At 48.5% G+C, this 25329-nt stretch overlaps 1 protein-coding gene and 1 long non-coding RNA gene across 10 annotated transcripts in view; one reads left to right on the top strand and one right to left on the bottom strand.

Annotated features, from left to right (window-relative positions):
- The window catches only part of PACSIN2 (protein kinase C and casein kinase substrate in neurons 2), a 136641-nt gene that overhangs the window by 24631 nt on the left and 86681 nt on the right, over positions 1–25329 (bottom strand). For 4 of the 8 annotated variants that reach the window (XM_035721778.2, XM_049115764.1, XM_049115766.1 and 1 more), the window contains one exon: positions 16161–16298. In XM_035721778.2, the coding sequence (XP_035577671.1) occupies positions 16161–16220 (60 nt within the window). In that variant the 5' untranslated portion in view covers positions 16221–16298. Of the gene's footprint in view, positions 1–2172; positions 2358–5199; positions 5451–16160; positions 16299–17767; positions 17865–25329 lie in introns of those variants that run through there. The other 4 variants (XM_049115765.1, XM_025457501.3, XM_025457472.3 and 1 more) reach the window with 4 other exon arrangements.
- On the top strand, positions 2358–17847 carry LOC112666515 (uncharacterized). 2 transcript variants are annotated; one of them, XR_003140879.3, is made up of 5 exons: positions 2358–2594; positions 3268–5767; positions 7886–8757; positions 12823–13019; positions 17730–17847. It is a non-coding gene; the product is annotated as an uncharacterized LOC112666515 (long non-coding RNA). The 2 variants fall into 2 exon arrangements; XR_004819318.2 differs by having other exon boundaries at positions 3268–6916.

Here is a 25329-nt window from a genome sequence, read left to right as displayed (position 1 = left end):
GGAAAAGGCTCCATGTGGGCATGGAACCGCCAACCTTTTAGTGCTCGCGTAGGGACATATGCCAGGTATCACTGTTTCATCTCCATAAACTGCCCAGTGACAGAGCAGTGTGGCCTTCCTGCTCCCCTGAGCGAGGCACTGGAGATTGTCCTAAGAGCAGAACTACGGACAGCTGTTTCTCTACAGTGAAATATAATGAAACATGAAATATAATCTACAACCGGTAATATTCACCCTTCCCAAGTCTACGCTTAGGTGAGTTCAGATGAACGTGTGCGGTGTATAGCCATCACCATATCCAAGTACGGAAACTTCCATCTCCCCACCACGTTCCCTGTGCCCTCCCGCAGTCAATCTCTGCCCCACACAGCCCTGGCAAACACTGATCTGATCTGTGTCCCTCATGGGGGCCAAGGGCAGGCCGCCACAAAACAGGCCACTTTGACATGAAGATTATTCTGAGTCAAAAAGCAATCATAAAAAAAAAAAAAAAAAAAAAAAAAAAAAAAAGCAATCATAACCCCCAGCAGATTCAGGAAAAGCTCTCTACCTCCCCCACAACTGCTCACAAAGAATTTAGAGAGAGGATCTGCTCCAGGAAGAGAGCTACCATCATCGATACCTACATTATACCACCAACTAGGCTTGATAGATAGAAGGAACCCAGCAAGGCCTATCTGATCAAAGTCCTCTGTGTCCCACCGCTTCTGAGTGGCCCAGCAAACATTTGTTTTCTAAACATTTACTCGTATTTTTCACCTTCCTGTGAATCACATTCCTTCTCTCTGAAGTCCCAGGCCCCTATCCACTTCTCCTCAGCCCAGGAGAAGCAGCTCAGGTATATGTACCTCATTTTGCCTGTCTTTGGAATATGCCATGTCTGTGTGGATTCCCCATATATACAAATTAAATTTTATTTTCTCCTGTTAATCTGTTTCATGTCAATTTGATTTTTAGTCCAGCTAAAGGGACTTTGAAGGGGACAGGAGATTCTTCGTCCCCAGCACCCTTTGACGAGCTGTCCAAGATAAAGGCAATCACACAGTATGTGGTCTGGCTTTTGAGGCTGATCCATGTTACTACTGCTTATGCTATGTTAATTTTAATTGCTAAGAGATATTCCATTGTATGGATACACCATAGACTTGTTTGCCTTTTCATCCTGTTGAAAGGACATGGTTGTTTTCAGCGTGGGGCAATTAAAAAGAAGCTGTGAACATTCACTGACAGGTCTTTGTGTGGACATAGGCCTTCATTTTTCTTGGGTAAATACTTAGGAATGAAATTGTTATTCAATGAGTATATGTCTAGCTTTATGAGAAATCACCAAACTGTCACCCCACATAGCTGTATATTTTGTATTCCTTACTGCAACGTACAAGAGCTCCAACTGTTCTGCATTCTCACTAGCACTTGGTACTGTGGCAGGTTGGGTTTTTTTTTTTAAAGATTTTTGGCACTTTAGTATGTAGCGATGATCTCATTGTGATTTTAATTTGCACTTTCCTAATGTTTAATGATGCTGAGCATCTTTTCTTGTTCCTGTCACCCATGTGTCTTCTTTGGTGGAGTGTATTCTCTCTCTTTTTTAAAATACATTTTAAAAATTGAGGTATAATGATGACTGGTTTTTTTAAATGTAAAGGAGAGTTAAGTTTCAAATACGTACAAACTGATATGTTAAAGTGAGGACATACATGGTTAGCTATTTCTGTTTTATCAGTTTTGTAATTTAAAAGTTTCTTGCTTTTGAAAACACGAGTTTGTTTTCAGATGGACAAATGGCAAATAACTTGACGTAGAAATTTTAAAAATAAACAAGATTTCTTCCAAACCTTATTATTAACTGATTTATTCACAAAATGCCCATTTTATTTTATTTTATTTTTATTTTTTATTTATTTATGATAGTCACACAGAGAGAGAGAGAGAGGCAGAGAGACATAGGCAGAGGGAGAAGCAGGCTCCATGCACCGGGAGCCCGATGTGGGATTCGATCCCCGGTCTCCAGGATCGCGTCCTGGGCCAAAGGCAGGCGCTAAACCGCTGCGCCACCCAGGGTTCCCAAAATGCCCATTTTAAAAACTAGGTCTGAAGCCATCTATGTTCCTAACTTCCTCAAAATTCAGGCTCACTCCCTCAGGTACCAAGATACTAAAGACAGATGCTCACCATACATAGGCCCAGGTGAAAGGCTGGGACAGCCTCCTCTGCCTCAGGGACTGCCTGGCCAGAGGCAGGAAGGAGTGAGAGGTGGGGAAGGTACGCTGGAGGCAACATCCAAGCTGAATTTTCAAGGACAAGAAGGAAGCTAGCCAGGTTAAAGGTGAGGAAAAAGAAAGGTCTCCAGGAAGAAAACAGTGTTGATGACAAGATATACCAGCACGGAGACTCAGGTGTGATGTCTGTGAGGCACGGAACATGGAACACAGAATGCAAGAGGATCACTAGCGATTTAGATGGGGGAAGGGGGGGGGGTGCAGCTGGGATGCCGGTGTTGGATGATGAGAAATCTCGAGGGTCAGGTGGTCATCCTGAAGAGTGCCATGTCTGCGGACTGCAGGGGTTCAGGAGGGTGAAGCTCCTGGGGGAAGGTGCGAGGGTAGCTTCCTCAGGCTGGGGCCATAGCAGTGGGGACAGAGAGTGGGAAGACAGGAGAAGGGACCACTCTGTCCTCCAGGTGGCAGGTGGGAGGACAGAGGTAGCAGGGTGCCAGTGCTCAGGCACCTCGGGGGCTGTAGTTAGTACAGGCTGGGCTTGGGAAAGAGCAGAACCACCATCTTTCTGGAGTTCAACAGAAGCCACTCTTCTGCCCCCATCTTCCTGGGGGGAAGGGGCGGCACACACTCCTCCCAACCACTAAAGCTCTGCTGTCCTCCCGAGAAATCACACTATCCTCTCTCCACCCACAATTCCCCAGCCCAGGGCCCTAGAGCCCCCTAGCAGCTTGCCCTCCTCATGGCTTCCTACCTCTCCCTGTCTCAAAGTCTGGCTCCAGTCATTCCTCTGGTTTTCCTCTACCCCAGGCACTGAGAATCCAGCGTCAGGCACACCTTGAATTTAGTCAGCTAAGACGAGTCTGGCGCTAAGAGTTGCAGCAATCTCTTTGCAGAGCATCTGCATAATGGGGTATCAGAAGGGAGACAGGGGGGGAAAAAAAAGAAGGGAGACAGGGGACTCTGTCTAAAACCCAGCAGGATTACAATTACAGGGGTGCTGAGAGGGACTGCTCAAACGGGTCACACCAGTTCCTCATTTATCCTTTAGGTGTAAACCGCCTAGAACCGCCTTTCACTAGGACTCCAGAGAAGGCCTGCCTCTCTCACTTTAGAGACTACCTATCTTGGCCAACTCCCTTCTGTGGAACACAGTGGCCAAAGGCAACAGGAAGCCTGGAGGATCTGGAAGCAGCCCAATGAGACCTCTGGGGATCCCAGGTGGGAGATGAGGAAAGTGAACGCAGACCTGCAGCCCCTCTGAGCCTCCCACTGGTTGGCCCCTCAGGTTATTCTTTGTACTCTCCTCTTTGGTTGTTGACCATCAGACCCATCACACTGACAAATCACCCGATTACAATCTCAGTCTCAGAGTGAAACCAGTGACTCAAATGAAAATGGAATCAAGCAGGGCTGCCCCAAAGCTCACACTCTTCCACCCCTGTGCTGTGTTGGCTTCTTCTTGCCCGTGGCTCATCTCAACATCACCAGCAAACCTAATGGAATCTGGACCCTCCAGGAACACCAGTGAAGGCTTGGCTGGCTCACTGCTGACTGAATGCACAACGCCGTGAGGACGGGCAGTCTGTGCCCCAGAAACTCTGCCCTCCCTAGCCAGCCCCTGGGTCCATGCCCCCAGACAGCCTTCCTTCCCACCATCCCAAGCTGTGCTGCGGACCAGAGCCTACAGCACACAGGACATCAAGCCCAAATACTATCCAACTCTTTGCCCTAAGAGAGTGTGGACCTTTGTCTTCCTCATCCACTGCTCTTTCTACACTGCCTCCCACCGGCTCTGCCACGTGGCTGGCACTCAATAAAAATGTAAGGCAGGACCGATAAATGACTAGAAGACAATGCAGGTGACTATCTGTGTGACTTAGGGCCAGGCAGGATCCTTAAAATTTCCAAAGTCAAAGCTGTACAAATACTTATACAGTTGTGTGCCTACGTGTATAAATAAATTTTATTACATCAAAAATTAAGGATTCCGGGATCCCTGGGTGGCGCAGCGGTTTAGCGCTTGCCTTTGGCCCGGGGCGCAATCCTGGAGACCCGGGATCGATTCCCACGTCGGGCTCCCGGTGCATGGAGCCTGATTCTCCCTCTGCCTATGTCTCTGCCTCTCTCTCTCTCTCTGTGTGACTATCATAAATAAATTTAAAAAAATTAAAAAAAATTAAGGATTCCTGTTCAGAAACCTACATCATGGACAAAGTTAACAGGGTGCAAACCCTATTTCCTCATTTGCTATGTCAAAATTGACAAAAGACTAAACTGGAATATCCCAGGGAGGTCCTACATATCTTCGTGAAAAAGACAGGCCCTGAGGGAAGCTGGGCAAAGGGTATGATTAGGGCAACTTCAGAAAGAAGTAAATCTATGGGGCTCACAGCAGCAAGGGGCTCAGCCTCGTGTGATGGGGGAATACGATGATCGAAGGCTCTTCATCCCTACAGACTGGCGGACTCGAGGATGGGAAACACCAAGTGTGGGACAGAGGGGGCACACAGGACCCTTACTGTACATACTGGTGGAAAACAGACTGGGATGGGCCTGAGAATAACCAGGCAGTCATTAAGCATACACATGCCCTATGAGGACCCAGCAATTCTGTTCCTGAGTCACATCCCACAGAAATGTTCTCTTGGGCTGAGGGCACACAGGAGTCTTTTCTCTGGAGAACGCATGGCAGGCATGAACATGGCATGCACAGTGATGTGGAGGGAAGCAGCGAGACATGCAGGGCTAGGTGTAGACACCACGACCTGCACAGACCTCCCCAACAGTGGAGAAAAAGAAACAGAATGACAGGGAGCATGAGGTCTTCGATGAGAATTAAAAATACCTACACACAAAGCAAGGCTATAAGGTCCACAAGAGCCTGCGCTCACACAAGCCCTATCTCTAGCAAAGGGAAAGGGCTAGCGTCCAGGGCAGGGAGAAGGACGGCAAAGGATGTGGGTGTGGAGTCTCATCCTACCTGCCCCAGATGCAGTTCTCTATTAAGGCTCAGCTTGTCTTCCCCATGGAGGCCTCCCTGATAACCGCTGTTCCTGCCAGACCACCAAGAGGGAGCGCCTGCATCACCTGCACTTGCAGACAGTCGGGACCAATTCCCCACCACTGGCTCCTGCTTGCTGGTCCACTTGGGGGCCACGAGGGCCTTCCCACACACTGTCCCCATGGCCTGCAGCCACAGCTTGTCCCACATGAGTCACAGTTGTTCATCTTACCCGCCCCGCCCCAGCTGGGCTGCAAGCCTCTGGCATCACACACTGTTTCTCATCAGCAGGAGCATCATAATAGAGCATGTGTATGCTCTATTATACTGCAAGGCAGCATGCTAACACCTCTGCATGTATCACCTCATTTAATCCTGTGACAATCCTTGGCAGTGGGTACTATTAGTGTTTCCATTCTACAGAAAAGGAAACCAAGGCTTAAAGAGGCAAAGTCACCCACAATCATGCAGCCAGAAAGAGGCAGAGCCCACCTTCTAGAATCTTCCTCAGGCTGAGAACAGAGAGAGTAAAGCCAAGACTTAACAGGTAGACATCAGGTGATGAGTGTGCTTCCAACCAGCCCCACGGATCCCAGGGAAGGCCACAGACACAGTTCAAGACTGAAAAGTAATGTACTGGCCCTGCTTCTGATTCCACTGTGTGCCGCCAAGGCTCATGGGAGGAACCCCAAACCTGTAAACTACTAAGACCACTAAGATGACCTTGATTTCACCCACACAAGGCTCATGCCCTTTAACCTGTGACCCTGAAGGCCCAAGCACCACAACTGCTCCTTCTACACTGTGGAGAGGCAGGTTCAAGGGTGAGCCAGCTGTGCCAAGCTGACTGGACAGAAAGAAAAGCCTTGGTGGTGTCCCTCCCTCCCTCAAGTCCACAGAGTCAGAGTCCAATGTTTCACTTAAAGCTGACAAAATACACGGAGCAGCTCCAGGATATTTTTCAGCCAGCCTTTCTGAGAGACAAGGATAAAAGATGACCCTTCTGAGATTCCTTAATTACAGTCCTGCAGATGGCAACGGAACTGGCTGAATGAGCTTCTGTTACCTGCCTTGAGTCCCTTAGCCCCCGGCCCTCTCTGACGAAGGCACCCCTCAGGAGGGAGAGGCAAACATCTGGCCCTGCCCCCAAATAAATGACCTTGTGTGGGTCTCCCTCCCCATGTTTCCATTCCTTCAGCTGTAAGGTGGAGGTAGAACTGGTTTCGTAAGGACTGAACGCACTGGGAAAGCATGGGTTTCTTCCCAGCCAGGCGTGCTCTTACCCTGGCTCAGGCGTCACTTGACCAGACCTGGCCATTTCTACATTTTGTCCATTGGGAGACAAAATGCAGTGGGGAGACAGGGGTAGATGATTTCCAGGGGTCCTTTGTAATTCCAGGATTTCTAACTGAAGAGTTTGTCAATGCACCCAGCCGGCTGGCTGCCCCCTCAAGCCCTCATAACTCAATTTTTGAGAGCCTAGTACCACCCTCCTGCCACACACCAGTGTGTAATGAACACCTAACTGTGTGCCAAGGACTAAGTGGGGGACGAGGGATATAGTGGTGAACAAACCGCGGTGGTCCCTACCTTCCTGGAACTTATGGTCAGATAAATAACCCAATTACAGACAGTTACCAGTTCTGGAAGGAACACTCTGGGTGGTCAGGACTGCCTGAAGGAAATGATGCTTGTGGTAAGAGCAGAAGGTAACTGGGGGGGGGGGGGGGGGGGGCAAGGCTGCTTTCTGAAGGCTTGGGGCAGGATATGAGGCCCACAGAGCATGAGCTATACAAGATGCCACCCCCTCGGTAAGCCTTCCCCTCAGCTCAGCCCATCCCTTGTTCCTCTTCCACGGACATCTGCTGTTGCATGCCCAAATGTGCTAACAGTGGGCTCTGAGGGCAAGGACTGTGGCTTCATTCTTCCCCCTCCTCCATGCCAGGCACGTAGAGGGGACTCTATAATATCTCTTGATGCCTGCACGGTGCTGGGAGTGGGAATTCCGGCTCCAGGTACACAGGAAGGGCCCGGGGATTGCTAAGTCCTCAGCTAGAGGCATGGGCAATGAAGTAACTCATGATCCTTTATTTACCAAGTTCTTAATCCAGTGAGTCATTCTGGCTCTCCTCACAAAAGCTAAGAACCGGCTCTTGGAGCACCATCACAGAGGAACTCCAGGGTGACGAATGAGCAGATCACTAATGCTTCTGCCAATCTGGAAAGAGCCCCACAGCTGCCTCACTTATGCTGACAAGGCTTTCAGTCAAATCTATGATGCGAGGCAGTTTATCCCCAGTCTGCCCGTGTCCCAGGCAGTGCCACCTGGGCCTTGCAGTGCCACCACATCCCCAGCCACGTTCCTGGCAGGGTGCACGGCAGACACCTTATTCCACGCACAATGGCAGGGCGGCCCCAAGGTGCCGGCACAGGGCCTCCTCGCTCAGCTTCTCCCAACCCCCCTACTCTGAGCCCTCCTTCCCCAGTGAGGTCACTATGGATGTTAGGGTTGTGAAATCTGCTGTGTGCTTGAAAGCACAGGGGAGTAAGGAGTATCTCTGGAAAACCATCAACTCTCTGCCTGGCTTTCCAACTGTGCTGTGGCGGTCCTTGTTTCTATAGGATTTCATTCACTCCCTCCTTCTGTTCTCCCTCTGCCTTCCAGCTCACTCACCCTCTGGGATCCCAACCGGCCTAGCACTGGAACAGAGGACTCAGGAGCTCCCATCTTGGTGTCCACCCCCCCACACCCGGACTAACCCTAACCTCACTGGGCTTGCCATCCTCAAGACGGGATAATGCTCTTTACCTGGCAGGGCTCCGAGAGGGTCACAGACCCAATCCCTTGCTGGCCTGCCTCTGCTGCCGTTCATTGGCCACCCGGGAGGCTGATCTGTGCTCTGGCTGAATGTGACCCAGCACCAGGCCTGCCACTGCCCTGCCGCCTCACTCTGGTTCCCAGCTCCTATGTTCAACTCTCACTCAAAATGCTAACCGGCCCTGCCATCTGATCCTGGAACTGTCCTCATCAAGCAGAAGGGTGAAGAAAATGAGGCTCCTCACCCAGCAAAGGCGCCCTGTGCTACATGACAGTTCTAAAGCACAAAGACTTCAGCAACTTCAAAGATCATCATCGATCTTTAAACATTCAAATAAAAAAAGGAAGACAAAGAAACTCAGAAATCTCAGTTCAGTTTGCAGATCTAACTCCAAAAGCAAAACACAAAGTGCAAAGGAAGGAGGTGTTGAAACAAAGTTATCTTAGAACTGAACAACTCCTTTAGAGTGGTCCACTGGGTTCACTGTGCTCAGCACATATTGCTCAGATGTCAACAAGGCCCAGCTGCACCCAAGGACTTGTCCATGTCATAGCGCACATCTACCTACAAGCCATCACCCCTAATACTCCACCCTCGAGCTCATGGTCTCTGGACACTCGCACACACTCGTCCTTCAGCCAAGTGCCCAGGAAACAGCCTGACAACACAGATGCCAAGTGCCCAGGTCACAACTCTTTGATTCTCCCTCTCGATACAGGTAGGCGCTGGATGTGCGGCACTCATTGCCACAAGAGCAGCCGCTGACCTGGCAAGGGAGATGGTCTCCCCGGGTCTATAAGTAAGGGTTCAATGAAGACTGGAAGCTTTTGGTAGAAACTCCTCTAATGGTGAAAGGAGGCAGTTAGTTATCTGAAACAGGGCGAACCCCTGGGGAACAAAGCCAAATTACCCGGTGGAGACATTGCCAAGACTGGAAAAGTGGGAATAGCACCCCCTTCCTTCCTTGACCATCCCCTCTCCAAACTGCTGCTTTCACAGTATCCCACCTCTCCTGAGTCCCCTGCATCTGAATCCCTGGTTCTCCCTTCATGATTTCTGTTACTAACCCCCTCCACACTACACACATACACACACCACACACAGCATGCATGCATGCATACACACATACACACCCATACACACACACACACCCCAGCCATAGGACCATGAGCTCCCTCACTCCATCTCCATACCTGGATCCCTCAGCGCCAGCTCCAAACATCTGTATACAAATGTCTCCATGGAGCTAAGCCAGCACAGTCTAAGTGAGCACTTAAGAGCCCACCAGCTCTAAAAATCTGTTATTCTATTTGTTTACTAAGTAGAAAGGGAAAGTTTTATCTTACATGACTAAAACAAGTTACTTTGACATCACTGAAATCAGATGGGAAAATAATTTATCTTCAGAGGAAAAGCTTGACAGCAAAACAATTATCTTAAAGAATGGCTCCTTTTGCAGCATTTAGAACAGCAGCATTTCGACAAGGGAGGAACAAGCCCGTACCAACAAGATGAAAGGCCGCCCGACTCATCCCCCTCTGCCTGTTCCCATGCATGCAACATTCGCGTGCAGGGCTGAGAAGGGAACTAAGTGAGGAGGCTGCACGCCCCTCAGGCTCAGGAATCCTGAGGCCCCTGCCCTGTGCGGGTTATCGATTCTTGCAGCCATCCTGGGGAGGAGAAATCTGCAAGGCCATGTCACTGCCTAGGAAACTGGGCTATCTCACTTCTCTGGGCCCTCGGGGTCATCACTAGCAAAGGTGGTGCCAGGGTCTGACCCCACACAGGACATGACTTCATACTGAAGTAGAAGCATTCAGTGTGGGGCAGTCAGAGCAAAAGAACATTTCTCTTCTCTGAGGAGCTCCTGGGAGGCTGACAGCTGAGGCTAGAGAGCAGTTCTACAGGGAGGTGCCTGGGCCAGAATCCCAGCTCCATCACCTACTCTTTATGTGAAGCTGGGCACCAGCAAACCACCTGAGCCTCAGTTTGCCCAACTGTAAAGTGGAGATCACAATCTCAGAAGGCAGTTGTGAGGCTCAGGAGCATCCATATAAGCCAGAACAGGGGTCTAGCATGAAGCAATAAATGCTAGTCATTATCACTAAATTAAAAGTACACAGACCAGACCATAAGCATAGAGCTTACGTGCACACAGCCTGATAACCTATCCAAATACACACCCATGTATGGGATAGAGGAGCAAGGGACAAAAAGTCTCCATTCACTTAGAGTCACCTCTGACACACAGCTCTGGAGTGCCCAGAGGGAGAGCCTCTTCCACATCCTCACAATGCTTCACCTGGACCATTTAAAAGTCATTTCTGTCTGCTTTATTCATGCTGTATCCCCAAGGCTTCGAGCGGGGCCTGGCACATAGTGGTGCTCTATAAATGTTTACTGAAAGAATGGGTTCTGCTCACTATTGTGCTTATTTCCATACATATCTCCTTTCCAAATATTTTGTTGTAAGCTTATGAAAAAAGCATGTCTTACTAGCTAGCATTAAACCTCTTCCTTTCTCTGACTTACTTGGTGCACTCAAATCAACAATCATTCAGCATATCAGGTGAGAATGACGTCCTTGCCCTCAGGTTGTTCAGATCCAGAGCAAACAGTGAGACCACACACTGGATGGGCATGCAGGAAGGCTGCCAAGGCTGCTAGAAGGGGTCAAGAAGACTGCTTGGAGGAGGAGCTGGGAAAGAAATGAGGTCAGGTTGGAGGAAAGACCACCAGGAAGGGAGGCAGCTCTTTGTGGACAGGCACCTAGGGGTGCTCAGTTTAGCTGCTCCTCAGGAAGGACCAGGTGGTCCAGCAGCTGCCAACACATGCTTATGCCTTAGTTATGCTACAGAGTATGGTTTTACTTTGGAGGTGATGCGAAAAACTGGAGCTTCCCACAGGGGGCAAAGAATCATACAGGTTTGCTCTTCTGGATGAGCTGCCCTGGCTTCAAGGTAGAGAACAGACTGAACACGACACAGGGGAGGCCAGGGCCCTAATCCTCAGTCCCGACACAGCAGATAGTTCACCTGAAAGAATGAATCAGGGGTTCCTTTAGAAACTTCAGGGAACTCAAGGCATGCCACCAGCCTGCTGGGAGCTCAGTGGGAGAGCAGCGGGGTCACAACGAAGCTGATACACCCACAGACAGGCCAGCACATGGGAAACTCCGTCCAGGTCTGCGTATGCAGACGGTGGCCAGAGAAAAAATGGAACAGGTCACTGCTGCAGAGCAGTAAAGTGATTTATTTCCACGCACCTCAAGCTTCCACTCGCAAGAGTCACCCTGGTGCCCTGTAACTGCCCAACACGGCAAATGTTGGCTCCGGGGTCTCAAGACTACGTCATCATCTTGGGACCCCAGGACTCAGCCCCGGGTCTGGACCATGGCAGGCGCCAAATCAGGCTCCATGGAACTGATGCACACAGGGCAGTGGCATCTTCTAAATATGTCACCAGAAAATTGTTCTAGAGGGATAGGAAAAATGCACACCATTCCATGTGGATGGTCTTCCAGACAAAACAGCACCGCATGTGGAGATGTTCTCGTGTGATACTCTCTCCACAGTTGGAGAGGAAGCTGCCAGGAGAGCCTGCTCTGAAGGAGATGGTAAATACCCAGAGGTACAGGCCAACTCTTTAGGTCTAACATCCTTAGAACATTTTCAGTAATATATTTATGTTCTCTTCATCCCCCCAATTCTCTTCTCCCTCAAGGGCCTTTTGTGCCCACGAAGAGTGCAGTACAGGTCAGCCCCAGCCTGGCTTCTCCAGGGAGATCTGAGCTCTAACTGCACATGTGGCTGACAGCTGCGCAGAAGCCCTGCCTTGGGGATGAGGCAGATTCAGGGCCTGGTTCCTGAAATTAGCAGTTTGTCCTCCCAGCCTGGCCACCAAGGAGCCCTTGAAGACTCGGGCAGCAGCAGGCCTGCTGGCGACACACCCACCATTGCGTGCCCAGAGCCCCCCAAAAGGCAGAGGCAGCCAGGCTTTCCCTGAAAGCACTAATGACATGTGAAAACCCCCACACCTTGCAGCCTAGGTTCTCTGTACACCAGCTCTGGGGCCTAAGAGAAGACCCAGAAGTAGGCCCTAGAAGCAGAGGATGCAATGGGAGGGCCCTCAGGCTCTTGGATTGAGCCAGGAGACTTGCCAGAAGTAACTGAGCCACCTTACCCCATGCTGAAAAACCTGTGGAGGACAGGCCAAGCTCCAACATGCTGGAGAAGACACCCACTTGGGGAACAATCTCCTCTTGGCTCCAACCTACCCAATCCCACGTGACTTCTGGCCTCCAAAACAACCCTGGGCTCCAAAGAATTCCAGGTCTTCAGCCTTCTGCAATGCTGTGCTCATTCTGGCTTCTAGACTTTGCTTCAATACAGACTGCCAGCCCATCTCAAAGTCCAGCCCTACCAACGCCACATGCCTTCTCCGGTGATGCCAGCCAGCAGGCCCTCTCCTCTGAATGCCATGACACTCAGAGGCAGACTGCGGCTTGGCCCCACTGCCTCCTCCCCACATGGAGGCCATTGTCCTCTTTCCTCTGGGAGCCTTCACTGAGAGAATCAGAGCCTGCTCCTCTTTTCCAAATGGCTTACTGTAAGTATTGGGTAATACAGAAAGTGTCCCCTCCAAATACCTCCAAATGATATTAGTCCCTGTGGGTGATCTCTCATCCCAGGACTTGCTCACTCAACTCATCTAGCAAACACATGAGTGCCTAGTGATGCCAGTCCTGCTTGTCTTCTAATGCACCTTTCTGCCCCTTCTCCAGCGGGAGCCCTGCTGCACCCGAGCGCTCCAGCAATCTTACAGCACCCCACACGATGATCCAGCTAGTGTCTGTCTCCTCCCATGAGAGATTACCTCCAGATGTCACAGCCAAAGCCTCTTGGAGGGTCAGGTCGTGTCCCTCCCATGCAGGCACACAGCCAGCATGCAGAAGAGGATTCTGGAATGATCCGCTCTCCAGTGAGTACCTTTTGGTGGAAAGGAGTAAAACTAAGCACAAGGACTTTTCCACCTCCAGGCCACAAGGCTTTCTGTAGATGTGTACAGGTCTGGGGGCACATCAGCGATAAGATACCTCCTGTGGGAAAGAGGGACCCTGCTGGCAGCTTGGAGAGATGAGTGGCTGGCAGTGGGCACCCAAGTGACTCAGAGCCCACTGGGGTGGGTTCATCCTGAGGAATTGTTCCTCCGTTCCATGAACAGCCAACACGGAGGAGGAGGGTGACGGCACTGCTGATTTCTATAAACTGAAGAATAATTTTAGAGATACCATCACAAGATGAGTGGAGCCTGACTAGAAAATAAACCATTTGCCTTAGCATTCCTCGGGCAAAAGGAGATGTTCTTGTCCACTGACATTATCGCAGCTAAGAATTTCACAGGGAGCCTAAGAGCTTAAATCAGCAACAGGACTTCTTAAAGCCGCTTGATTTAATATATGCTGACACTGTACACTGGCAACTTCTATCTACTGGTTTTTTTTGTTTTTTTTTTTTAAGAAGCAGCTAAAGGCTTCTGTGATAGCACTATATTTAGTTACCTCATTTCTCCAGAACAGTTTCTGCCATCAACTGGGTAATTCAAATGATGCTGCCAAATGCACCCTGCAGGCACAGATGATGTGTTGCGTGTGTGCTGACCACCCCCAGCTCCCACATCAGAGGGACAGCTCTCAGTCTGCACCTGTCCCGATGCCCTACACTGCTTTACACGTGATCATTCCTCACAACAATACTAGGATATAGGTACCATTTCTAACCCCACTTTACAAATTGGGAAATGAAGGGAAAGAAAAATCAGCAACCTGCCCAAAGTGCCCCTATCCCCTGAAGCAGGAAGTCAAGCCCAGGCCATCCACCTCCAAAGCATGCATCTGAACCTGTCTGGTTGCCTCTCCTGGCCTATGGCTCACAAGACCTGCTGTGTGTGCCGGCCTCTGCACCGCCATCTAGCTCAAGGCAGGTACTGATTAGTACCAGATGGCAATGTCACCAGAGTTACAAAACAAAGTTTCCCCACCTCTAAAGGATTCTATCTAGTTTTGATTCAGTGTTGAAACTAACAAGGATCTGCATTCCCAAAGGCCAGCCTCCCAGGAGCTCACGGGAAGGCTCTGCACAGCCACTGCTGGCTCCCTGAGTACTTCTGCAATGCTGGCAAGGCCAAAGCCTCCCTGGGGGCAAGCAAGTAACACATGACTGCCCATGAACCTGAACCTGCACAAGGGGGCAGAGGAGCAGTCCTGAATTCCAGCACTGTCCAGAGGCACCTCCAAACTGTATCCTGTAACTGCCTGTTCTAATACAACTCCGTGTATTTCATGCCCAACCCACACCAGCATCCCTGAACACCTCCACATCAAGAGAACGCACCAAACAATGCCAGGGAGCTGCTGCTACGGTAGCTGGGACTCAATTGTAATTCTGTCACTTTTGCTGCCTTCTGTGAAATGTTTCCTGGGGCAGATGTACCTCTGCTACTGAAATTTGAGCTCTGGCCTGGATACCCACCAGGAAGACTGCTACCAGCAGAGTGACAAGGAATTGGGCTGACACATTTCCCACTTGAGACTCAAAGGACCTAGCACATAGTAGTTGCTCACAGAACACATACTTTTAATAAAAAAGCAATAAAGTCTCAAAAATTAAGTGTTAATAGAATTTTTTTAAAGATTTATTTGAGAGAGAGAGAGATAGGAAAAGGGAGGGAGGGAGAGAGAATCTCAAGCAGACTCCCTGCTGAGTGCAGAGCCCAACACGGGGCTCCATCTTGTGACCCAGAGATCATGACCTGAGCCAAATCAAGAGTCAGACACCTAACGAACGGAGCCAACCAGGTGCCCTGAAAAGTGTTACCAGAATTTTTAATTCCTTGCCCATCTTTTTAAAAATTGGGCACCTATCATTGTCTCTATTAGACAATATCACATGGTATTTGATCTCAGACAATATTATATACCTATTCAATCAACGTCTATAAAACTAATTCGTGCTAGTCCCCAGCAAACCCCCAGCATCCTCCCCATCTCTGCACTAGTTGAGTCTGGGGTCAGGAAAGCACCCACGTGGGTGCTGACGTCTATACTCTTGTTCCATCATGCAGCTTCTCTCGAAGGACATTATCATCCCCCTTTATTTTATTTTTTTAAAGATTTTATTTATTTATTCATGAGAGACAGAGAGAGAGAGAGAGGGGAGAGAGAGAGAGAGAGAGAGAGAGAGAGAGAGACAGGCAGAGGGAGGAGCAGGCTCCATGCAGGGAGCCCAATGTGGGACTCGATCCCAGGACTCCAGAATCACTCCCTGGGCCGAAGGCAGGCACTAAACTACTAAGCCACCAAGGCAGCCCTATCATCTCCCTTTAGAGATGAAGACCTGAGGCTCAGATCAGTCAAGCAACTTGCCCAAAGTCACACAGCTAGCAATGGCACAGCTGAGACCAGAGCTCAGATCTTTCCAAATGCAAAGCCAGTATTCCTTACACTAACCCCACAGCTGCCTGGAAATATCCAGAGGTTTTGCCTCAAGGACAAAAAATGGGCTTTCTTTTAAGCAGCAGGCAGGGAAAAGTGGGCTGAGGAAGAGTGACTTCCAGAAAGAACAACTCATCTCCCCAAGATCTACTCAGGAAAGGAGTTCCTCAAGGGCCTAAACCCACAGAAAGATGCTCTGACAGGCTTGAGGACAGATGGTCCCCCCTCTGGCCAACCTGCCCACACTGTCCACCATGATGTCACATCACTGCCACCCACTTTTCCACACAAAAGAAGTAACACTGCCTCTCAAGCCAAGCCCAGTAATGAGTAAATGCAGCACCAAGTCACATCATGGCTAGCTAAGCGTGAAAAGGAAGATCCCAGAACAAATTGATAAGACCTTGACAAGCACCTCTAGCCTCTTTACCAGTCTTTCCTAGTCAGGTAAGTTCACTGCCTGCATTGACAGCTTAGCCACACCTGTCACCATCTGAATCTGACCACAGAGACCTGGTCTGTTAGGGGTTTGTTCATCTCTCCCCCCAATCCCAGCCAAAAGAAGCCAGGTCAGTCAAGCACTATCAGCCTGGTTTCCACGTTCATGAGGAAGCAAGCATGGGCATTACCTCCCAGAAGCTATCACTGGACACTTCTACTCCAATGGAATCATCATAAGCGACAGACATCTCTTCAGGCAGTGAGGGAGCAGCAGCAAATGCTTAAAGCAGAGGTCAACTTCAGATGCTCAAAATCCGCAGACAAACCTACAAAAGAAAAGCACATTGTTGTGGTTTTTAAATTCCCAAGGCAACAAGTAAGCCATCCCCATTTTACAGCTTCCATCCCCATCACTGCCTTAGTATAGCACAGTCTCAAGTGTTCCCTCAAGGAGAAAGAAAGTCAATAAATAACATGTATGCATATGTTATATGCTTGTGTGTTTCATATTAACAAGTGAATCTTCTCAACATCTTACTAAAGAGCTTTCCGGAGAACAGTTCATGTTCTTAGACCAACAGCCTCACTTAACAATCTTCCTTGTCCCTTGGAGAAAGAGACCGAGCACATGTGAGAACAAGCGAAGATACAGGGAGAGTCCCTGTATCTCTGGGCTCACCAGGCCCGACTAGGCCCTGGCCTGGGTAAGGCACAAGAGGAAATGATCCACCCTTGACACCTGACTCCACCCCCAGACTCCTCCATGTTTCACTTGTGTTGGACACTGTCTCCCTCTCCCAACCCATGACTGATTCACCCCAGCCACTGAAGCCCCAAATTCAGGCCAGTGTATTCTGATACTGTCTGTTTAACTCAGCTAGAAAGAGTAAAGACAACAAGCGAAAGGGATCATGTCTGGATCATGAGGCAATGTTCTAAATCCAGACAAGGGTAAAGGGGTGATTAACCTCCTGTAGAGAGAGGAAGGAAGGAACCCCACGCCCACCGCAACATTCATGAGTACAGATCACTGATGCAATGACCTGTCCACAGCCACATGAGACTCCCTGACGTGGTGAAAAGTTGACTCCACTTTCCTTCCCATCACCCTGTGTTCCAATCACACAGTCAGAGATCTGGAACTTCCCTAACTACCATGGTCAGGAATCCAAAGTCCCAGCTTTGCTGTGGGAGGGCCCAGGTAGGGTGGTAGGGTGAAGTGGGCAGAGGTACAAGACTTTATTGTAGGTACTTTTCATATGTGATCACACTTAGTTCTCACAATTCCCTATGAAACAGTCTAGAAGCATAGTAAGGAACATGAACACGGGCTCCAATCCCAGACCTATTATTCATTAGCTGGGCAACAGCATGCAAGTTATCTAACCTCTCTGTGCCTCAAAGGCCTCATCTATAAAAGAGAGATGAAGGGGATCCCTGGGTGGCTCGGCAGTTCAGTGCCTGCCTTTGGCCCAGGGCGTGATCCTGGAGTCCCGGGATCGAGTCCCATGTCAGGCTCACGGCATGGGGCCTGCTTCCCTCCCTCTGCCTGTGTCTCTGCCTCTCTCTCTTTCTAGGTCTATCATGAATAAATAAATAAAATCTTTAAAAAAAAGAGAGAGATGAATGTGGAATATACATCACAGAATTATAGTGAGGACCAATGAGGCCAGACATGCAGGGATGGACATAGTAAATTATAATGTAATTGTCATTAGATAGTAATTATTATCACTATCATTCCTTTATCTCTATAGTTGAGAAAACCGATGCTCGAGAAGGTTAAGTAACTTGCCTCTGGTCACCCAAGTATTGAATGGCGGAAACAACATTTGACAAGTTTGTCAAGGTAATGTTCTCTCTGTCACACCAAGATGTTTTTCAAAAACTATCTGAACTTTAAATAAATCTGGTGTCTTATAACCTAAGATCTAGTTGCTATTAAAAAGATTTAATCTGATGGATGTGACAGCTTCTAAGCTGAACACAGCAATGTATGGCCAATAAATTGAAAGAGTGGATGACGGTACTTCAAAGCCAAGTGCTCTAAAAGCCTGCAGCCAGGCAGTTGCCCCTGCGCCACGTGCACACTCTTCCTGCCAGCACGCTGTCTGGACCTCGGCTCCACCATCACGGAACAACGTGTCACTGTAACTCCAGGATATCACAAAGGCCGACAGGCCGCCCTGGCTGGGCCTTGGTGCCATGTTTCACAGCACCCCCTTCTCTAGGCAATCCTACGCTCTTGGCCAGGGCCCTCCTGGGAGCACGCCAGCCCACATTTGCAGTGACACAGTCTCTACCCAGAGCAGTTGTCTGCTCCAGGCTTCTCAGGAAATATCCGGGCTTTGGGCTCAGGCAAGTCTCAAAGTAGCCCAACTGAGCCACTGGCTGGGCTGCCTAGCCAACTCTGGGCACAGCTGCAGGGAGCAGGTGCAGAGAGAACAGGTGCCTGCTCTGGAAGAAGCAGTCAATACCTGAAGAGCTCAGGCAGAGGGATGCACTTTCTGCCAGGGTTTGGCCATGGCTTAGACACAAATGGATGGTCAGTTCTACATAAGATTTGTTAACAGCCTACTAAGTGCCAGGAGCCAAGAAGAGGTTGCCACTGGGCTCAGCAAAAAAAAAAAAGACACACTCGACTCCTCCTAAGAGAAAGAACCTGAATCGCCAAGTAACAAAACCAAATAACACTGGAGCTGCAGAGGGCTTTGGAGTCAAGGCATGCTCTTGGCTGACCAATGGGAATAGGGAAAGCCCAGCTTTCCTCACCTGAGTCCCATGGTGGCAGCGTGGTAATGCTCTCTCAGTCCAGGGCCCTGTGCCTACCCCGGCACTGTGCTCAGCAGTTGTGACAGTCCCCAAGGTGACAGTTGTACCAGCACCAAGCTGATCCCGGGCCTCAAGGACAGAACTTTCTCTTTTTCACCGTGAAGTATGATGTTTGTGATACAGTGTTTTAAAATAACACTTTTTAGGTTAGAAAGTTTCTTTCTACTGGAATTCTACTAAGAGCTTTTATCACAAATGGATGTTTATGTAAGATTGGCTTAATTTTTCCTTAAATGTTTGGCAGAATTTGTCCGTGAAGTCACTGGGGCCTGGAGTTTTCTTTCTTTTACGTTTTCTTTTTCTTTTTAAGATTTTATTTATTTATTCATGAGAGACACAGAGAGAGAGAGAGGCAGAGACACAGGCAGAGGGAGAAGCAGACTCCATGCAGGGAGCTCGACATGGGACTTGATCCTGGATCTCCAGGATCACGCCCTGGGCTGCAGGCGGCGCTAAACCGCTGAGCCACCCGGGCTGCCCTGGAGTTTCCTTTAAACACTTTTATTTTATTTTATTTTTTATAAATTTATTTTTTATTGGTGTTCAATTTGCCAACATAAAGAATAACACCCAGTGCTCATCCCATCAAGTGCCCCCCTCAGTGCCCGTCACCCAGTCGCCCCTACCCCCTGCCCACCTCCCCTTCCACCACCCCTAGAGTTCGTTTAAACACTTTTAAACACAGATTCTGGTTAAAAGGGAAAAGACTATTTGTGTATTTTCTATTTCTTTGTGTGTTGATCTTTGTGGGGTTGTGGTTTTTTAGGGAAGCCAGGTGATATTTTTTCAAATTTATTGACATAAAGTGGTTCACACTATCCTCCTATGATCATTTTAAAGACTGAGGGGATCCATAGTCGTGCCCTCTTTTCATCCTTGACATTAGATTTTGGTGCCTTTTCTCTTGATCAGTCTTATCAGAGTTATCAATTTGTATTTTTTTCAAAGAATCTACTCTCAACCTGCTTTTCTTTCACCTGTCTGTTGAATATCTGTCTTTTTTTCCCTTGATTTCTTCCCTTTATTTTTTTTTATTTATTTTTTATTGGTGTTCAATTTACTAGCATACAGAATAACCCCCAGTGCCCGTCACCCATTCACTCCCACCCCCCGCCCTTCTCCCCTTCTACCACCCCTAGTTCGTTTCCCAGAGTTAGCAGTCTTTATGTTCTGTCTCCCTTTCTGATATTTCCCACACATTTCTTCTCCCTTCCCTTATATTCCCTTTCACTATTATTTATATTCCCCAAATGAATGAGAACATATAATGTTTGTCCTTCTCCAACTGACTTACTTCACTCAGCATAATACCCTCCAGTTCCCTTTATTAATTTCCTTCTTTTCACCACCTTTGGCTCCAAGTTGTTCTTTCTCTAGATCTGAACATGAAAGTGTAGCTCATTATTTTTCTGCCTGTCTTTTCTCATATGTGCATTCAAAGCTATAAATGTCCGTCCAAGTGCAATGTTAGCAATATTCCACAATCTCATTTATTTTTTGTAATAGTCCCATGAGGTAGATATTCTTATTCCCTTTGCACAGATGAGAAACTGAAGGCCAAGTAATTTGTTTAATGTTATAAATGGGGAAATCATGACTCAAGACTAGGCTTTGTGGTTCTAAAATGCAAGATCTTCCTATTATAGTACATGGCATATAATGAGCCGTTTGTGGGTATTATAAGTAAACTGCTATGAAAATACCAAGAAAGCAAGAATGAGAGCGCTTTCCTCCTGAGGGTATGGGGCAAGCTAGAAAAGGACTTACAGGCAGATGGGCTCTCTACATGGGCACCCAGGAGAAGGGCTTCCCATCTAGAAGCAGGGAGGGCGGTCAAGATGGGTCAAGGGAGGCTAAGGAAATTCATGACTGGTGATTTTACAAAAGTAACAGAATCAGTTCCCAGCCTGTGAGCCCTCTCACAGCGAGATTCGTTCTTTTATGACCAGATTTGAGTGGCACAACTCAACATGGCACAAGATCAGCCACTTTTTCTAGGCCCACATGACCTCCCAAGTCACACCAACCACAACCAGCCTCAGTGATGGAGGGGACTGGAAGAAAGGAGCCCAGAAAGTATCACTGACTCAGTGACACATGGTCTTGTATAAATTTAAAATTGGGGATCCCTGGGTGGCGCAGTGGTTTAGCGCCTGCCTTTGGCCCAGGGTGCGATCCTGGAGACCCGGGATCGAATCCCACGTCGGGCTCCCGGTGCATGGAGCCTGCTTCTCCCTCTGCCTGTGTCTCTGCCTCTCTCTCTCTCTCTCTCTGTGACTATCATAAATAAATAAAAATTAAAAAAAATAAAATAAAATAAAGTAAAATTGGAAGGAGGGGAAGACCTGCCATTGTCAGCTGCTTGTGGAGCCAGATTGATTCATTCAACAAAGATCTAAGTTTCAAGAAGCTAGTGCTGGGAATACAAATAGCACATGAACTAGGCCTCGGTTTCTTTTAAGTGAAACTGAAAACAACTAAACTGGCCTAAAATAGTGGGAAAATCTTCAGGAAAAGCCCAAACCTTAAATTGGTCAAATGCAAACAGAAGAAATATTCTTTGCCTTTTTAGTGCTGTAAATAAAGTGAAATTGATAATAAATGCTTGATGACAATCAAAATAAGATCTCAGGGAATCAGGGATCCCTGAGTGGCTCAGCGGTTTAGCACCTGCCTTCGGCCCAGGCCGTGATCCTAGAGACCCGGGATCGAGTCCCACATCAGGCTCCCCGCATAGAGCCTGCTTCTCCCTCTGCCTGTGTCTCTGCTTCTCTCTCTCTGTGTCTCTCATGAATAAATAAATAAAATCTTAAAAAAAAAAAAAAAAGATCTCAGGGGATCCCTGGGTGGCTCAGCGGTTTGGCGCCTGCCTTCGGCCCAGGGCATGATCCTGGAGTCCCGGGATCGAGTCCCACATCAGGCTCCCTGCATGGAGCCTGCTTCTCCCTCTGCCTGTGTCTCTGCTTCTCTCTCTGTGTGTGTCTCATGAATAAATAAATAAAATCTTTAAAAAAAAAAAAAAAAAAAGATCTCAGGGGATCCCTGGGTGGCTCAGCGGTTTGGCACCTGCCTTCGGCCCAGGGCATGATCCTGGAGTCCCGGGATCGAGTCCCACATCAGGCTCCCTGCATGGAGCCTGCTTCTCCCTCTGCCTGTGTATTTACCTCTTTCTGTGTCTCTGTGTCTCTCATGAATAAATAAATAAAAATAAAATAAAAACTCATAATGCCTGCTCTACATATTCACATAAGACAAGAAAAAGCAGAAATACCCAATGTTAAGTGGTCTCAGTGTACCAATCAGCTTGGGTATTTTTTTTTTAATGTATTTGCAACTTAGAAAAACAGATTATAACCAATGTTTCCATTGACAACTCAAGAAGAGAGTTTGGCAAGGAAAGGACAAAGGGACGAAGAGGAAGAAGGATCATCCATAGTTTCATCACTCATGGACGATACAATGCGAGCTCTTCCCCACAGCCTGTTTCCTGGATCACTTCATTCCCTCTTTATTCTTTTTATTTTTTTTCACTGCCTCTTTCAAGGGGGGTGTGGGGGTAGAACATGTGATTAGGGCGCCTAGAGCTGCAAATAACTCTAAGGTAAGGTGGGAGGGCACAGGGCACGGCCTATGCTCTAAGAGAAAAATGAGCTTCCTGAACAAAGCCCCCTAATGTCCAGCCAAACACTGGAGCTCTGTTCTAGTGTGTGGATGCTCACTTGAGTGTGCCCCCTCCTGAGTGGGAACCAGTGGTAGATGAGGCCATACCCCAGAAGCCAGGCTCAGTCCCACAGGGAAAGCAAGACCAGCAAGGAAGGAACTAGAAGAGCTGCCTAATGGCACTACATAGGTGTTCAATAACTATCTAAGGACTGAACGATACCCCCAAAGTGCGGTCTCTTGGCTGAAGTTGGTCATGTTTGTGTCAAGCAGCAAGCCTGCTTCAATTGGATGTGGTTCTGCTGTTCTAACTGGGAGGCCAGGTAGGAATAAATCAATAATACAGCTGCTCCCATGCACCAAGCACCTCTTAGCACCACCAGGGGTCTACATGACCTTTAGACATATTTTTATCCCTCAAAAACTGCAAAAGATGAACACTGTCCCCATTTTACAGTAAGACAACTGAGGCACAAATGATTCAAATCACTGGTCAAGGGCCTACAGCCTGTAAATGCTAGACCAGGACTCAACCCAGACCATCTGATTCCATGCTGCCCAACTGCAGCAAGACACTGCTCATCCAGCTCATCCATCCACTCCCAGCTTTGGAAACCCCACTTGAAGGGCAGGCTGCTCCCTTAGAAAAGGGGGCTTGATTCTCAGGATGTCTTATTAACAGTGATGTCCACAACATCCCCGAAGGTCCTTGGACTATCAGGGAATTTTACTCAGAATTTTTTTCACACGCAAATGTCTCTAAGCATAAAAATGAATCTGGTTTTAGCACCCTCTAGACTAAAGAAACATGTTAGAGAATTGAGGCTCCTGAGGATAAGAGAATTCACAAACCCATTCCTTCAAAAGGAGATCGGGTCGGACAAATTCCCTGGTTCTGCTTCCTTCATTCTTTCGGGCCTTGACCCAGCCTACACTATTGCTAAGCCTGGAGACATGCCGTGGAATGAGCTGGCCTCTAATGCCAAATGGTACTGAATACTCCTGAAATATGTCTATCAATGCCGAAAACATATAACATATATTTCTTAATTAGCTGGGTGCCTCTCAATGGGATGGTGAAGTTCCCGGGAAGGAGGCATGGCAGCGAGTGGAAAATGCATAGACATGCTCTACCTCTGAAAACTCAGGCATCTGTCCCGAGAGCCCTGTCCTCCTCTGTAAGGCAGGGACACTGCTGGCGCCCCTACCTCCCAAGGCATGAAGAAGCTCAGGGAAGATAATGGATGTGGGAAAACTCTGGAAAAGTGCAAAGTGACAGACAAATGAGCCAGTGCCACTCTTTCCGAAGACAGGGATGGAGGCTAGCCCTGCTCTAGGTCTGTCACACTATCTAGCACCCTGTAGTTGGCCGATTATTTCTGCCTAAAGATACTGAACTACAATACTCAACTGTCATGCCAAATGAGTTCCATTAACTGAACAAGGGCTGCACATACTTCCAGTCACCATCTACCTCTTGGGGCATGCTGTCTTAGGCTTTTACAGTCTAACCTGGTGACAGGGAAATGCCATCCAAATTCCCAACACCAGATTCTGGAATGAACCTTTGGTACAAGGTGGCATACGTTGAGTTATGCTTGATTCCTTCCCATCACGATGGGAAAAGCAAAGCCAAGAAAATATGTTCACCATGGATTTCCCCTAGCTTTGTTTCTTTCCCGCAAATCACAATGAAGCAGCCAATTCAAGAGAGGTGCACACATACTCTCCCTCCCTCCCAGCAAGGGTCTGCTGGGCCCATAAGAAGGAACCTATTAACAAGCCAGCAGCAGAGCAGCAGGCTGGCAGACATGCCAGAAGCAAGCATACAGGCCTGGGCCAGGAGAAAACCGAGAAAACCATCCCAAACGCCAGGGTAGGAATGAGCCTCCCCGGGGTAGGAGAGCCAAGCACAGGGCTGAAAGATGCCAGGGGCAGAGGGGAGGGAAGGGTGGCAGGGGGAGTCTCTAAGGGACAATCACAGGAATGGTTACAACTGCGTTTGTGACCAGCAAGCCCAGACTCCACTCAGGGAGGCCCGCCTGGGACAGTGCCTGGCCTCTCACGGAAACAGTCCGGAACCTGGAACTGCTGCCCACACACCAGTGCTGTTGTTCTCTGATAAACACGAACTGATAACCAAGGGTCCTCAAAATCATGAAATAATAATGAAATAAACACCCAACCATGAAGGGACCAAGATCATCAGGGCAACTTTTATTTGGAGCTGATCTCTTGCGAAAACACAGATACTTCAGGGAACAGGAGAGAAATTCTCATAAACTCTTAAGACTTCTCCAAGAAAATTGAGGGTTATTGTACCCATAAAAGAGGAATAAGCTGCTATGAAAAAGGAGCAATCAGGAAGTAAGTAAAGATTTTTTTTCTTGATTTTTAGGAACCTTATTACCAAAATAAACATTCTGATGGCTGGTTTGTATAACAGAATGACAAGATTAAGTAAGGATGAAGCTAGTGATGTGGATGATAAGACCACAGGCATTTCCTATCACATAAAAAAGGAGGCATTTCCTATCGCATAAAACAGGAGGGGAGAGAGAGAGAGAGAGAGATGAGAGCAAGAGGCTGGTTAAGGGACAGAGCCACCAGGAGGTCCAGCAGGCTGGGAGGGGCCGGAGGTCCTGGAGTGCATCTGGCTTACCACTCAGGTCTAGCTCACCCGGGGCTGCACAGAGAGGCACTCAACAAAGACCCGAGGGAGTGCAAAAGGGCAGAACTGGCAGCCTTCCTCTCCTCTTTCCAGGGGCTCTGGGAGGAAGGAGGCTCTGCGGCAGCCACTCCGTGAACTGCCGGTCATGAGTGTGGCAGTGTGTGGTCTCTCAGGCAGGGTCCCCTCGAAGACCC

The sequence above is a fragment of the Canis lupus genome, chromosome 10, assembly GCF_003254725.2.
Source record: "Canis lupus dingo isolate Sandy chromosome 10, ASM325472v2, whole genome shotgun sequence".
Taxonomy (NCBI): Eukaryota; Metazoa; Chordata; class Mammalia; order Carnivora; family Canidae; genus Canis; species Canis lupus.
Note: the sequence above shows the minus strand (reverse complement) of the source record. Positions and strands in the feature narration are given on the sequence as shown.